Source organism: Lycium barbarum, chromosome 4 (assembly GCF_019175385.1).
Source record: "Lycium barbarum isolate Lr01 chromosome 4, ASM1917538v2, whole genome shotgun sequence".
Classification (NCBI taxonomy): domain Eukaryota; kingdom Viridiplantae; phylum Streptophyta; class Magnoliopsida; order Solanales; family Solanaceae; genus Lycium; species Lycium barbarum.
In genome coordinates, this window is record NC_083340.1 from 128,651,924 (window position 1) to 128,665,614 (window position 13,691).

Genomic DNA, 13,691 nt, shown 5'->3' on the forward strand with positions numbered 1-13,691 from the left:
AAAAACTATAACCAGACAAAACTTCATCTTCAACTTCAAAAATTTCAAATAAAGTGAAAATTATTTGGTTTCTATGACCAAACGCCTACTAAGAAGAGATAAGAATTGAGGATGCACTTCACAGAATTGAAACTTTAGGGACCACATTAGAGAAAATGATAAAAATGGTTTGAGGTAGGTTCAAACTAGTCCATTTAGTATGCACTGAACAATTTTGATCCTTTAAATTTGTCAAAACTTAACACTTTTAGTCTCCATCAAATAATTAATAATTTAAGTGATTTAGATTTGGAGACAATGGAAGGGAAACAAAATCATAAACATCAAGAAAGTATCAAAATCCTAAAATATAAAACACAAAATACAATCAAATAGACATATTTCCTTAATCATTCAATGGAGACTAAAAGAGTTAATTTTTGACAAACTTAAAGGACAAAAACTGCTCAATACATACTTGAAGGGACTATTTTGAACCTAATCCTTAAAAGGGATCATTTTTGACATTTTTCTCACCATTTCTCAAGGCGGCATTTTCATTTACATTTTCTATTAAAACCGCATAAACCCTCCCAAATAATCACTCTCTTCTTCACTAGGGTTTAACGGAGCCAAAAAAAAAATGGCTACTCGTCATGTAACTCGTTCACTCGCTACTTTCACGCGCACCTACACCACGCGCCTTCGATCACTCACCACCATTACAAACAACCTACGTAATGTCTCTCATACAACGTCGTTTAATGTTCGTGGCTTTGCTACGCGCCAAACATCGTCGTCGCTACGTGACCCGAACCCAAACTGGTCTAATAGACCACCAAAGGAAACAATTTTGCTTGATGGATGTGATTTTGAACATTGGCTTGTTGTGATGGAGAATCCCGAAGGTGACCCGACCCGAGATGAGATTATTCATAGTTATATTAAGACTCTTGCTACTATTGTTGGAAGGTTTGTCGAAATGCTCTATGGTTATATGTCGTTTCATAATGTATTTTATTATAATGTATTGTATTGTACTATATTGTTGTGTTGTTACGTAATGCCAATGCCATGCAAGATAAATATAGAAAAGTAGGGTACGGGATAAAGCTATTATAAAGAGTTATGGTGAAGGATAAAATAGGATTATTATATAATTAGGAAAAGATAAAATGATAAGGAAATGATTTTGCTTGATGGATGTGATTTTGAGCATTTAGCTTGAATTTATTAAAACCTAATAATAATTGTTACTGTTTCATTACTTTTGGGGACTATCAGAGTGTGTTTGGTATGACTGAAAACGTTATTCAAGAAAATATTTTCTCGGAAAATAAGTGATTTTTTTACTCATTTTCTTGTGTTTGGTCCGCAAGTGGGAAACAATTATTTTAAGAGTATTTCTATATATTCAAAGCAAAACACTATGAGTTTTTTGATTGGAGTGGTGGGTGGGAGGTAGGAGGCGAGATGGGGTAGGGGGTGGTTGGGGGTTGGGAAGGGGGTTAGCGAGGTCAGGGTGGGGGTAAGCGGGGTGATGGGGGTGGGTGGATAGTGCGGGGATGGGCTGGTATGCGTTAGTGGGTGTTTTTATTGATTCAGAAAATGTTTACCCTCAAAATTTTGAGAAAAAACATTTTTCAAGATATTTAGTGCAACCAAACAAGGGAAAATAGGAAAACATTTTCCGTCATACCAAGCACGCCCTCAATATTTACTTGTTACTCCCTCTGTCTCAAAATACTTGTCGTTTTTTTTTTCATTTACACGCCCCCTGAAAAGACATTACTTAGGAGTTTTGTTTGACTATTTTACTCTTATTTAAGTCTTAAGATATGGTCTCTTTCATTGAATGTTTAGTCATAATGGAGGTGTTTGTATTCTTCAAGAACAATTACTGTTAAGGGTAAAATGGGGAAAAACAATTAATTTTGTCTTGAACTTCTAAAATGAAAAGTATTTTGAGACGTATTTTTAGTAAGGAGGCCAGTATTTTGAACCAGAGGGAGTATTTTGTGTGGTGTTCTGTTATTTGCTACTGCAGCAAACCTGCCCAATTTGATTATGTTGTACCTCTGTTCAATGAGAAAATGGGTCAATTACTACAACATCAAACCTATGAGACCTAAGGAATGATATTAAAAAAAGTGAGGAAAAAATAAATGTGAAGTAGAAGAACCAAGATTCCATTTATATGATATAAATTTGTATGACGAGGCAGATTTGTTTGTGGCCTAATGTTTTCTCAAAGCAAAGCATTTTCTACCAAAACAAGGAAATCAACTTCCATACTTGTGGTGGCAAGTCTTTTTTCTTTGCCAATATAACAAATTCAACTCCATATCACTTGCTTTGTGGAAAATGTTTTTTCCAAATAAAGTATTTTCCACCAAAACGAGGAAAATAATGTCTATGCATTGGTAGCTGGGGTCATTTCCCTTCAAATTATCCCAAAGTTCGATCGTATATCACTTGCTTCAATCAGCGCTTTGACATTTGTGTTAACTTTTAGTACTCAAAAAATATCTTAAAAACATCCTTCTCACAATGTGTGCTAATCCTAGTAGGACTATCTATGTTACCTACTATTATACCCAACCAAATATTTTCCTACATACTGAATACACCAAAACACCCTAGTTTAATTAAACCCAATTATGATGAATAGCTTAATCTTTTTATGCTTCTATTGAGCCGAGGGTCTCTCGGAAACAGCCATCCTACCTTGGTAGGAGTAAGGTCTGCGTACATTCTACCCTCCCCAGACCCCAAGATGTGGGATTTCACTGGGTTGTTGTTGTTGTTGTTGTTGTAGCTTAACCAATGAGAAATGGGATAGAAGAAGGAAAAGGGAACTTCCTGTGCCTATACTTCTATTTGGAAATGTTACTTCTATGCCTTGTGTGAACCAAAAGTATACTTCTTTTGCCTAATACAAAGTCGTTAGCTTGTTTTGATGAGGAGCACAAAGACTGTACAGTGCTTGGCATGATAAGTACCTGGAAAAACGAATAAGCTTGTTTTTTTTTTTTTTTTTTTTTGTTAAGAATTAGTTTTTTTTCTTTTGATTATTAAAAATTAGTTTATTTCTTCGGGTGGCTTATGTTAATATTTAATGTTGCAGTGAGGAGGAAGCCCGGATGAAGATATATTCTGTCTCAACTAGACATTACTTTGCTTTTGGTGCCCTTGTATCTGAAGAACTTTCTTACAAACTAAAAGGTAATGCAGTTGTTACCCCCTCCCTTTTTCGGTAATTCACGACGGTGAGAAAAGAGGTGGAAGAGTGCTAATCACTTGTTTCTTTCCATTCATGTGCAGAGCTGCCTAAGGTTCGTTGGGTGCTTCCTGATTCGTATCTCGATGTCAGAAACAAAGATTATGGAGGTAGGTAGTTCCATGTTTTGCAGTCCTACCAGCTTGCTGTGTCAACACTAGCTTAACATTTCTGGGATAAGTTCTCTTTGATTATTGCACTTGTTATGAAATTAGAATAGGTTTATTTTGTTCCTTTATCTAATTGTGAACAAATAGTAATTTGCTTTGTTGCACCCTCTAGGCTTGGGACATAAGAGTGCTTACTTTTTAATTGCATCTTCTGCCTAATTGAGCTTCCTATCTGCAGTTGTTGTTTTTACCATATATTTTAAATACTTGTAGGAAAATTATATATTTTGAAAGTTAGGATTAGATGTTTGATCCAAGTCAGTAATTTGATGTTTTCATTTCAGGCTAATAAATTAGATAAGCTTCCAGTATTTGTTTCAGGATGAAAAGAACATAGGTGGCATGTCTTGGTTCATGCTCTGTCACTTTATACGAAGAAGTTGGAGTAAAAAAATCATCAATCACCCTTTTCTGTTTTCCATGTTACCAGCATGGCCATTTTACTCCAGTGTAGACTATCTTCCAGTATATTATGGCATATGGTTGCTGAAAGTTGCAACTTCCAAGTGTGTGAGTGAGTATACTTGGCGCAGCAACTAATTTTAAGACTATTGTAATGCATGTTGCAGGGGAACCGTTTATCAACGGACAGGCTGTGCCATATGACCCCAAATACCACAAGGAATGGTTGAGAAACAGTACTCGTGCTAAGGAGAGAACCAGGCGCACTGACCGACCTCGTGATTTTGATAGATCCAGGAGCTTTGAGAGAAGAAGAGAGATGCGGAATCAACCCAATCAGAACCCTGGATCCAACATGCCAGCAGGGGGGCTACCTCCCAACATGGGCGGAATGCAGCAACCTAGCATGGGAGGGCCATCAAACATGGGCGGGATACACCAGCAGCAAGGCATGGGAGGGCCACCCAATATGGGCGGGATGCACCAGCAGCAGGGCATGGGAGGGCCACCCAACGCAGGCGGGATGCACCAGCGAGGCATGGTAGGGTCACCCAACATGGGTGGGATGCATCAGCCGGGCATGGGAGGGCCACCACCCCATGCAGGCGGGATGCAGCAGCAGGGCATGGGAGGGCCACCACGTGCAGGTGGGATGCAGCAGCAGAACATGCCACCCAACATGGGAGGTGTACCACCAAACATGGGTGGAGTGCCTCCCCATAACTACGGAGCGCCAAACAGTGCACCTAGTTTCCAATACATTGGTGGACCAAACAATGGAGGCACGCCTTACCAAACAGGTCCAGGGCCAAACCAGAGCTATGATGATCGGAACTCATACCAGAATCAAAACATTTCTGGAAGAGATATGCCCCCTCGTAATTACCAATAAGCAGCTGTAGATACGTATGAAGTTGTCAATGCTAGAGGTTTTATTTCACCAAGTAATTTACCATCTTATGGTGTTTCGGTAGAACGTTCTCATTATAATAGTTGGAAGTACGAATGATTACATATTGAGTTATGCAGTGCCACAAATTATTGGAAGTTCTTCTCCCAGCTAATTCAGTACCATCATTTCATTAAAAAAAACAGGATTCACTACTGGGATTAATTTTGCTTGAACCAACTATAATCCCATTTTTTTTCTCGACAAATGCTACGCTATCTTTATTTTGAAGGTGCAAGACTAGTGTAGCTGTTTGTTAGTAAAACTTAAGATTATGTTCTATTTTTCCTTTTAAATTCAATCTTGCCCACCAATACGTGACCGTAGAAACATAAGGTTTTTTCAGGGCAATGGATCCAGACTGTCCAATGAACAATGGATCTTCGCAAAATATCTCCCTGTTTATTACTCCCTCAGGTTCAAAATAAGTATTTGCTTAGTTTTTAGCACACTCATTAAGAAAGTATTAACTTTTAGAAAAAATAAAGTATTTTCATTAAACTACCTTTAGTGAATGCTCCCTAATTAATAGTCTTCTTTTTTTTTTATAATGAAAACTCATAGGGGTAAATTTGGAAGTTAATAATTAATTCATTCTTTGATTAGGTAGGTGGACACTTAGTATGAACCGGAGGGAGTGCCTGATTCTAAAATAACCAAGCAAACAATTTCTGCAACCACTTCAAATCTTGTTAAATTGCAGTGGACTATCATTTTTCAGTTGCGGTTTCAGCAAGAACAACTAGTGCTAGCAAATGCACATGTTGGACTGACTATGGGCAGGTTGATATACACCGAAAGACTGCTGAATGTAACTCCAAAGAGTAAACTAATTTCAACTTAAACAAATCCATCAGGAAATGAGACTGGGAACAGATGGTTTTGCAATTCCAATTTTTACAGCTTAATATCAAAAGATGGACGACTTATCCCCTTTTCTTTTTCTACAGGTAGCTTATGGTAATCCTGAAAAACCGAGAATTTCAACATATGTGTGTTCTCACTTCTCTCAATCAGATGAGTGATAGCCATTACATTGAGCTTCAGATCCCAAGAATGACCTAAGGACACAAAGCTCCCGAAGAACACTGGCAAAGTTGTCCAGACTTTCTCATATGCCAATGCAAGTCATGTAGTGAATATCAAAACAGTTTAATATAGAACCAAGGGATGGGATGAGAAGATGCGAGGATAGAAAATGAAATATGATTCTATCTTTCCAACATATTTGAACAAGGGATTAAGACTTCAAGTACAATGATGATTAGCCTTGTTTACTATTCGCTTGTTTTTATTACTAGGAAAATCAATAGTTATTCCTGAAAGTTATATATATAGAAAGAAAGGGAGGGTCACAAGCTATGAGGAAAGATCAAGCTAGTTTTCCTGAAAATATGAAGAAACTGGAAAACTATATTAGTGAATGATTGAGAAGATAGTCCTGTCATTCCGTTTCCACTGTAAAGAATGTTGCCTCTGCAGAAACTTCAATAGATTGAGAGCCAGGGGATGCACTACTAAAGGCTTTTCCATTCACATCCTCTGTTCTCTTCTTGGCAGAACGAATCTGATCTGCAAGTGAAACTTTTTTTTGTACTTGTGGACTCTTTATGAACGCTACATCGAGTCTTTCCCAAGCTCGTCGATGTTCTGTACAAACATGACTGAGTGTGGACTTCTTCTTCTGAATCTGTAAGCACACAGGATATGGCATCAGTTATAAAACACAAATAATGCACCAAAATGACAAGTTTTTAGCCGCACTCACGTCTGGAATTCATTTTGGGATATTTTCTACTTTGGTGCTAACTTGCAGCAGTTGTATTCCCTTTTTCTAGAAGGGAATTGTGCAGACAGTTTAAATTTTGATGTTAGGGAGAATATAATCAGACTTCATTTTGGCAGCCACGGTAATTTCTTGGAATGGCCAAAGCAAAAGCAAATTATTTTGGAGGGACCAGCAAACAAAATTTAAAAGGGTTTTCAAAATTTTCCTTGTATGTAGGGTACGAGATATGAATTTGTCAAAAAAAAATGGGAGAAGCCACGGCACCCCTAGCACCACTCGGGTTCGAGTTATCTCCGTAATTGGACCCAATTAAATGATCAGTAATATGCCATTGTCTTGTAAAATGAAAATTAATAGAAATTGATGTATGGGATCATCTAGGTGAGAGTATACCATATTCAACCATGCATCTTTTACTCATTGTTCAATTAAGAAAGGTTATGCTGAGTTCTGACCTTCACTAATTTCGCCTTGAGTTTTAATTCTTCAGCAACAGCTAACTCTTCTTTCTCTTGCTTCGACCGTCTTCTTGGTCTCTTTGTTTTTACTTCAACTTTTTGCTTTTCTTCTCGTTCTTTTCTCCTTTGAGCAAGTCTCTGCATCTTTTCTGTCTTTCTCTGTGCTGCTCTCTCAGCTCGTATGCGTGCCATTTCTTTTGCCTTAGCCTTTTCTGCAGCCCGCTGAAGCTGTTCGAGAGCTATCTCTCTTTTAATCTTGTCATAGCTGTCCCATTCTAATTCTTCTTGGTCGGTCCCACCTACCTTAGCAGCATTTGCAATGTTTTCAGCCCATGACTGAAAAATTTTCTCCCTTGACCTTTTCCATTTTAATCGTTCACCCCAGAGCTTTCTGAGAGATGAGCGTATTCTCATCTTGGTCTGATTGCTGCAAAAGAGAGTTATTATTGACTTCCAGATTTAAGTAAAAAGGTTTATTTTGCGCAAGTTATTCTTTGTGGTGAGTTATTCATGCTGCAGTTAGAGATAGTGACATCGAACAATTCCTGTCATTGACTATTAGAGCAAAGAGAACAATTTCTGTATACTGGCAACTTTCTAGTAAAATGTTCGCACAGAAGGTCATGACACCACATAAAATAAAATGGAAGCATAGAGTAGTCACTCCCTCCGTCCCAACTTATGTGACACTCTTTCCATTTTAGTCAGTCCGGAAAAGAATGACACCTTTTTATATCTGATAACAATTTAACTTTAAAATGCCCATTTACCCTTAATGGGATGATTTATAGTCATACAAATATCTATGGCTTATTTTAGACCACAAGTTTTAAAAGTCTTTCTTTCTTGTTTTGATCAAGTAATATATTTTCATTCATAAACATGGCCAAAAAGCTGGCCGTATACAAGGGGTATACCAAAAGATAAAGAATCTACAAAAAGAAAGTGATCCTCTACAAATTCCACCCGATCTTCTATACAAACAGAGACTCTATGGGTGCACCAAAAAAAATATATATATTAAGTGAGCGGAGACTACTCCTCAACTGAGAGAAACTCGACTCTACCCCGTCAAAAGCTCTCTCCCATTTCTCTCTCTCCAGAAAACCCACATTAACGCGAGATGGACCACATTCCATGCTCTGCATCTTCTTCTTTTTCCCCCGCTTTTCCAATAGAACACCAACTCTTTCACAGTTTTTGGTATTGCCTATGGAGAGTAGTCAACAGTGTTTGAAACTCTGTTACCTCCCAATCGTGTAAATCCCTTCTAAATCTCAAATCCCAAAAAAGCTCACCACGTTGTGCCCCCCTAATCTGCTGGATAGTCGAGTCCCTTTGGCATAATATTCTGAAAAGACTCTGGAACACAATCTTTCAATAAGCTGCCTCCACACCAACTATGACCCCAAAAGTTAACTCTCCTCTCGTCTCCTACCTTGAATGAGATATACACTAAAGTCATCCCATCCCTTCATAATATTCCTCCACAAACCTCACCCAAAAGGCATAGTGACTTCTCTAGTTCTTTCTTAAACATGACACTAGTAAGAAATAAGAAACTAAAAAAACAAGACGCTAGTATGCAAAGGAAGAGACCCTCTGCTAAATAACTTCTAAACTTTCAAACCAGTGACTTAAAAGAGCCTAAAAAAAAATATTAAAAAGGGAGCGGACTATTGCTTGGCAATTGATTTTAGACGTCATCACACAATCTATGCATAGCATGAATGTGAAATCCTGAAAGAATGAACATCTAATGCTCAAAAAAGTTGCAGATGTTACCTTCTCAAAAAAAAAAAGTTTCAGTTTATGCGGCTGAGCAGGAGCATGTGTTCCTAGTTAGTCAATTATGACTGGTTATATACACAGTTATCTGAAACAAGGCGCAAGACTGCTAAAATTTGCCTCTGGGACTTAGAGGTAGCTTTTAAAGCTCTAATAGCTTGATATTCCTGTTCAGAATCATATGGAGAACATTTCAGCCAGGGTTGTTCCTTAGGACCCCTCTTTTCATTGGAGGATGGCACTACCTACTTCATCTGAAGTTCAAAGACTGTATAACTTAAGCTGGAAATGGCTCGCCAGAACAAACTTTCTGAGAACAGTGGAAGATTAGCTGCTACAGCATTTGTTTAACAGTTACAGCAATGATGAAATGGCCGCCTTCTCCTACTGGTAGGTTCTGTTAAGCTCACTTGTCTTGCTTCAAGCCTACTTATACTGTTGAACCTTTCGCGGAAATTTGGTGGGAATTATGACAAAGAGTTGTCAAACATGCTTTTGTGCTTTGTCTTATCTGCTATGAAAGACTTTCCACTATACGTGGATTATGAAGTGGGCTTAGTTAAGCCTGCTGATAGTACTTTCTGTAGTGATAACAGGAGTTATTTACCTCCTTTCTTCTTTTGTCCCAGCTTCAATGAGTGATGGCAGCAGAGATGCATAGAGAGCCACAGAAGTCGTATGCACAGACAGATGGGACAGTATGATTTCTTCAGATTCCCACAGTGAACATTTAAAGGCGTGGCAGTCAAAAACTACCATGCAGTCTATTTGTCGAGGAAAAAAAAAAAAAAAGAAAGAGGAGGAGGGGGACTTATGATACATCTTTGTTAATTGTTCTGGTCAGAAATGACATAAGAGGGGGTTACAAAGCTCCGGTAACCGGTAAGGCAGCTGAAATCGCTTGAATAGATATATCATTAGCAATGAAAATGGTTGTGGCTAGTCAGAACTCAGAAGCACATACAGAAGCAAGAAGTACTGGGAGCTATCAGTTAGAACATTAGGCAAAATATATTTGCTTAATATAGTGTTTTCTCTGTTATCTCTCTTTGCCAAGGGGTATTCCCTTCTCTATGCGGTAGTATTTTATTCTCAATAGTATCTTCAGCTTGAACTTGGACACACAGAGAGACAGACAGTCAGTCTACCAAAGAGCTGACACAATTCCCATCGACTTAAGTTAGTTTCCCCTGCTCGGCTGTAACAGTTCCTCAAGATTGTCTCAAATCATGAAATTCAAGCTCTTATACAACTAAGCTAACTCTTGCACGCCTAAACAAAGCCGTCAGTGTTATTTAGTCCTTAGCAAGGTAGAACATGACCTCATAATTTGAGCATTAACTTCCATTACATATACCAAAAACCCTAAGCTTTTCGGAGCACACGTAGCGGACTTGAATCTTATCAAGACGCAATGAAGTATAGCTATAAAAGTGCATTTAACTTCCAATTATAAGAAAACAGAGAGGTAAAGTACCTAAGTGAGCGTGGACATTCAGACATCTTTCGTCGTACCTGAAAAAGATAAAATAGATTATAGGAAAAAGAGAAAGATATATATATGTGCCATAGTGATCAGTACGTTATCATGCTACAATTGTCAGTTTCTCTCTGGCAGAAGGAATGCTTTGAAGGGAAAAAAGGAAAGTAAAAAAGAAAAAGAGCAGTAGATGATATCGTGGTCTTTCATTTGCAAGTCAAAACTCCAAAGCAGAACCAAAGTATAAATAATTTGGAGATAAAAAAAAAAAATCGTGAATCAAATAAACTAATTTATTCCTCCAATAATAGCACATGTTTCATATCTATTTTAAAAGTAAACGCAACGTAAAGGACATCGTACAATTGATTCTTACATGACTTCACCTTGGGATCACTCAAAGCTTCTTTGGTTCTCTGTCTGATCTTTTCACGAGTCTCTGCAAGGTACTGCAGAATAGTTAAAACTACAGAGATATATGTAGTAGAAATTAACATATCACCGTTTATATAAACCCTACCTGGACTGTGTTTTCTGCCTTTGTTCCATGGCACTTTTCCTGTGTTTGCTAATCCAATCTTTCTTCTTCTTTCTACTTCGATCTTTTCCTTTTCCTTACCATCGTTGTCCTCTTCCTGAAAGTCTTCAGTCAAAACTTGCTCCTTGGACACATCAGCACTTTGTTTTCTTGCATTACATCTCATTAACTGCAATATCTCCGCCGAGCCATTTCCGGCATAGAACAGTTTAAATGAGTCTTCTCCTTTGGATGAAACAGAACTGTTCTGAACCATAGATGCATGATAGATTAACTTTAATATGCTCAGTCTAGTTCGTGTATACTCGGCCACACAGACCGAAGTTGGGGAGAGAAAAGTGCTACATGTGGTATTGATAGGAAGGTGAGAAGGAGATAATTTCCTGAGGAATAAACAAATACACAGATCAGAGCTGTTTCCGTTTGATAACCAATATTAATTAGAATACATGCAACCCAAACTAAGAAATCAGTTGAACAATCATTAAAACTGAAGCAGAACTAAACATTTGGAGTAAAACTTAAGCAGAACTCAAGTGAACAGTCAGAATATGATTCATAATCGTTTTGACTTCCAAGATAAAACAAGGAAATAAAAAGAAGAGAAGGAGAGGAGAAACAATGAGACTTCAAAAGTTGGCTCAGAACTTCAGATACATGAAACTAGTGCAAAACGTGATGGCTGCAAATGACGATATTGTATTACAAAGCCCATAGGAAAATGTCACTAATTAGTGAAAAATTCTTCAATGCTTAAATAATTTACCAAGTCCATATCTGTCCCAATTCTTGAACAGGAATTGTGGTGGCGTTCATTTACAAAATTTTAACAGAGCTCAACTTTATAAGCTTCATATAAAGTACTAATAATTCGAAGCACACCCCTGGAATTGCTAACCGAAAGGACCAAAGTACACCTCACCTTTATTCATCAAAATGATAGCTGGATAAATATCAACAATTAACTTAAACTAAGTAACCAAGAATTCCAAATTACCCTTCCGTATACCCAATGCCATGCCTATCCCTCAACAATCTGTTTCTAGGATGGTTTTAAAGACTAATTTCCAAAAATGGTCAAGGAATCTTCTATACATTTAGGATTAAGCTCCTTCAATGTGGTCACATTGCTGAATTTTGTATACACTAAGACTTCTCAGCGGAGCTACACCTTTGACTATGGGTTCGGCAGAACCCAGTAGTTTTGGCTCAAACCTTATATTTGTGTTTGAAAATTCACTTAATATGTATAAATAATTTATCAAGAACCCAGTAAGCTGCATCCTTTAAAATTCAGAACCCATAAACTCAAAATCATAGCTTCGCCTCTATCTCGATATATAACATAATAGAATCAACATAAATAATTTACCACTTAATATGAATAAATAGTTTATCAAGAACCCAATAAGCTGCACATTTTAGAATTCAGGACCCATAAACTCAAAATCATAGCTCGGTATACGAACATAATAGAAGCTTTATAAAGTACTCGATAAATTCATCCACCTAACAAAAACAAATGGATCAATGCAATGCCAGTAAATTTACAAAAAGAAAAAAAAGAAAAAAAACCAGAAAGCATTAGACTTTGTTGGAATTAAGGAAATGGGGTTTCTTGAATTTGCTACCAAATTACAGTCAGTTTTTTCTTTTTTTTTTTTGGGCATAAACCAAGAGGAATAGTGAGACAAATTTAATTTCAAGACTATAGAGAGAGCGTGGGGAGCTTACATGGGTGAGAAGATTGAGAGGCGCATCAACCATACGTTTTGTGATAACAATTACTCCTATTACACTCTCTTCCTCTTTAAGTAACTTCTTTAAAAAAATAATAATAAAAAAAATTGTAACTTCTTTCTTTTTCCTTTTTTTTTTTTTTTTTTTTTTTGATTTGAAGATTTCGCTCCTGGAAGTCCGACATTGATTAAAACGCTCTTAATAAAGGTGAATTTATACTCAATAGGACTCGAACATGAAAACTCGGGCTAAAAATCCCATTAATGGAAAAGGGTCAAAAATATCCCTTTGCTTTGTTTTAATGACTAAAATATCCTCCTAACTAATTTTGGGTCATTTACACCCCTGTCGTCATAAAAGTTAATAAATACATCTTTTCTATTTTACCCGCCCCGACCCACCTCCTAAAATAACTCATTCTTCCTTCTCTCTCATATTTTCTCCTTCAGCTGTCAAGCCCATCGATTCCATCAATTATAACCAGAAGAAAGACTAAGAAGTGGTTTTTAAAACTAGAAAACATTTTAATTAAATTTCATCTTTGTCAAACATCGATAATTTATAAACCAGTTATTCATTATTTGAATAGAAATTATGTTCAAGCTCTTCCCTTTAGAAAGAAAAGCACAGAACTACATACCTTTAAATAGTTAGTACTACAGAGCAACCAACTAAGCAATAGAACACTACCTTATCACTAACCTATGAAATGAAGTAATGGCTAAAAGAGTTGACTCCATTACCTAACTAATTATGACTCCTAACATGACTTAGCTGAAACATAAAAATTATAGCTCCTAAAACATGACACTAACTTTTGAATCAGTCAACGGCTAAAGAGAAAGCAAGTCTCACTACTGGAAATTAGGGCTATGGCAACGCCTTCCTCTGCAACGATTATACAACCGTTGCTGTAACCGAGGTACTGCAACGGTTATACCCGTTGCACAAGGACAGAATGCTATAGTTACACTTTAGCGTCTAAACCGTTGCAATTGTATCTAAACCGTCACCATACATGTACCTAATGGGACGGTTTTCTTTAACCGTTGCAATAGTTTTAATATGGCAACAGTTTTGTTTCTATTGCAATGGTTTTAAATTCCCTCCCAAATTTT

General features: G+C 37.2%; 2 protein-coding genes across 3 annotated transcripts; one reads left to right on the plus strand and one right to left on the minus strand.

The window, feature by feature from the left end:
- The first annotated feature begins 538 nt into the window (after positions 1-538).
- LOC132636427 (multiple organellar RNA editing factor 8, chloroplastic/mitochondrial-like) lies at positions 539-4,879 on the plus strand. Its single transcript, XM_060353281.1, has 4 exons — positions 539-951; positions 3,107-3,204; positions 3,304-3,369; positions 3,999-4,879. Exons 1-4 carry the CDS (start codon positions 623-625, stop codon positions 4,721-4,723), a joined length of 1,218 nt encoding a protein of 405 aa, XP_060209264.1. The 5' UTR covers positions 539-622; the 3' UTR covers positions 4,724-4,879.
- Positions 4,880-5,974: 1,095 nt separating this feature from the next.
- On the minus strand, positions 5,975-12,711 carry LOC132636428 (uncharacterized). Of its 2 annotated transcripts, none has more exons than XM_060353282.1 (6): positions 12,568-12,711; positions 10,816-11,216; positions 10,682-10,734; positions 10,293-10,330; positions 7,025-7,454; positions 5,975-6,470 (listed from the first exon to the last, which is right to left on the minus strand). In XM_060353282.1, exons 1-6 carry the CDS (start codon positions 12,591-12,593, stop codon positions 6,225-6,227), a joined length of 1,194 nt encoding a protein of 397 aa, XP_060209265.1. In that variant the 5' UTR covers positions 12,594-12,711; the 3' UTR covers positions 5,975-6,224. The 2 variants fall into 2 exon arrangements, with proteins under 2 accessions (XP_060209265.1, XP_060209266.1); XM_060353283.1 differs by lacking the exon at positions 12,568-12,711 and adding an exon at positions 12,206-12,539.
- Between the last annotated feature and the right edge of the window lie 980 nt (positions 12,712-13,691).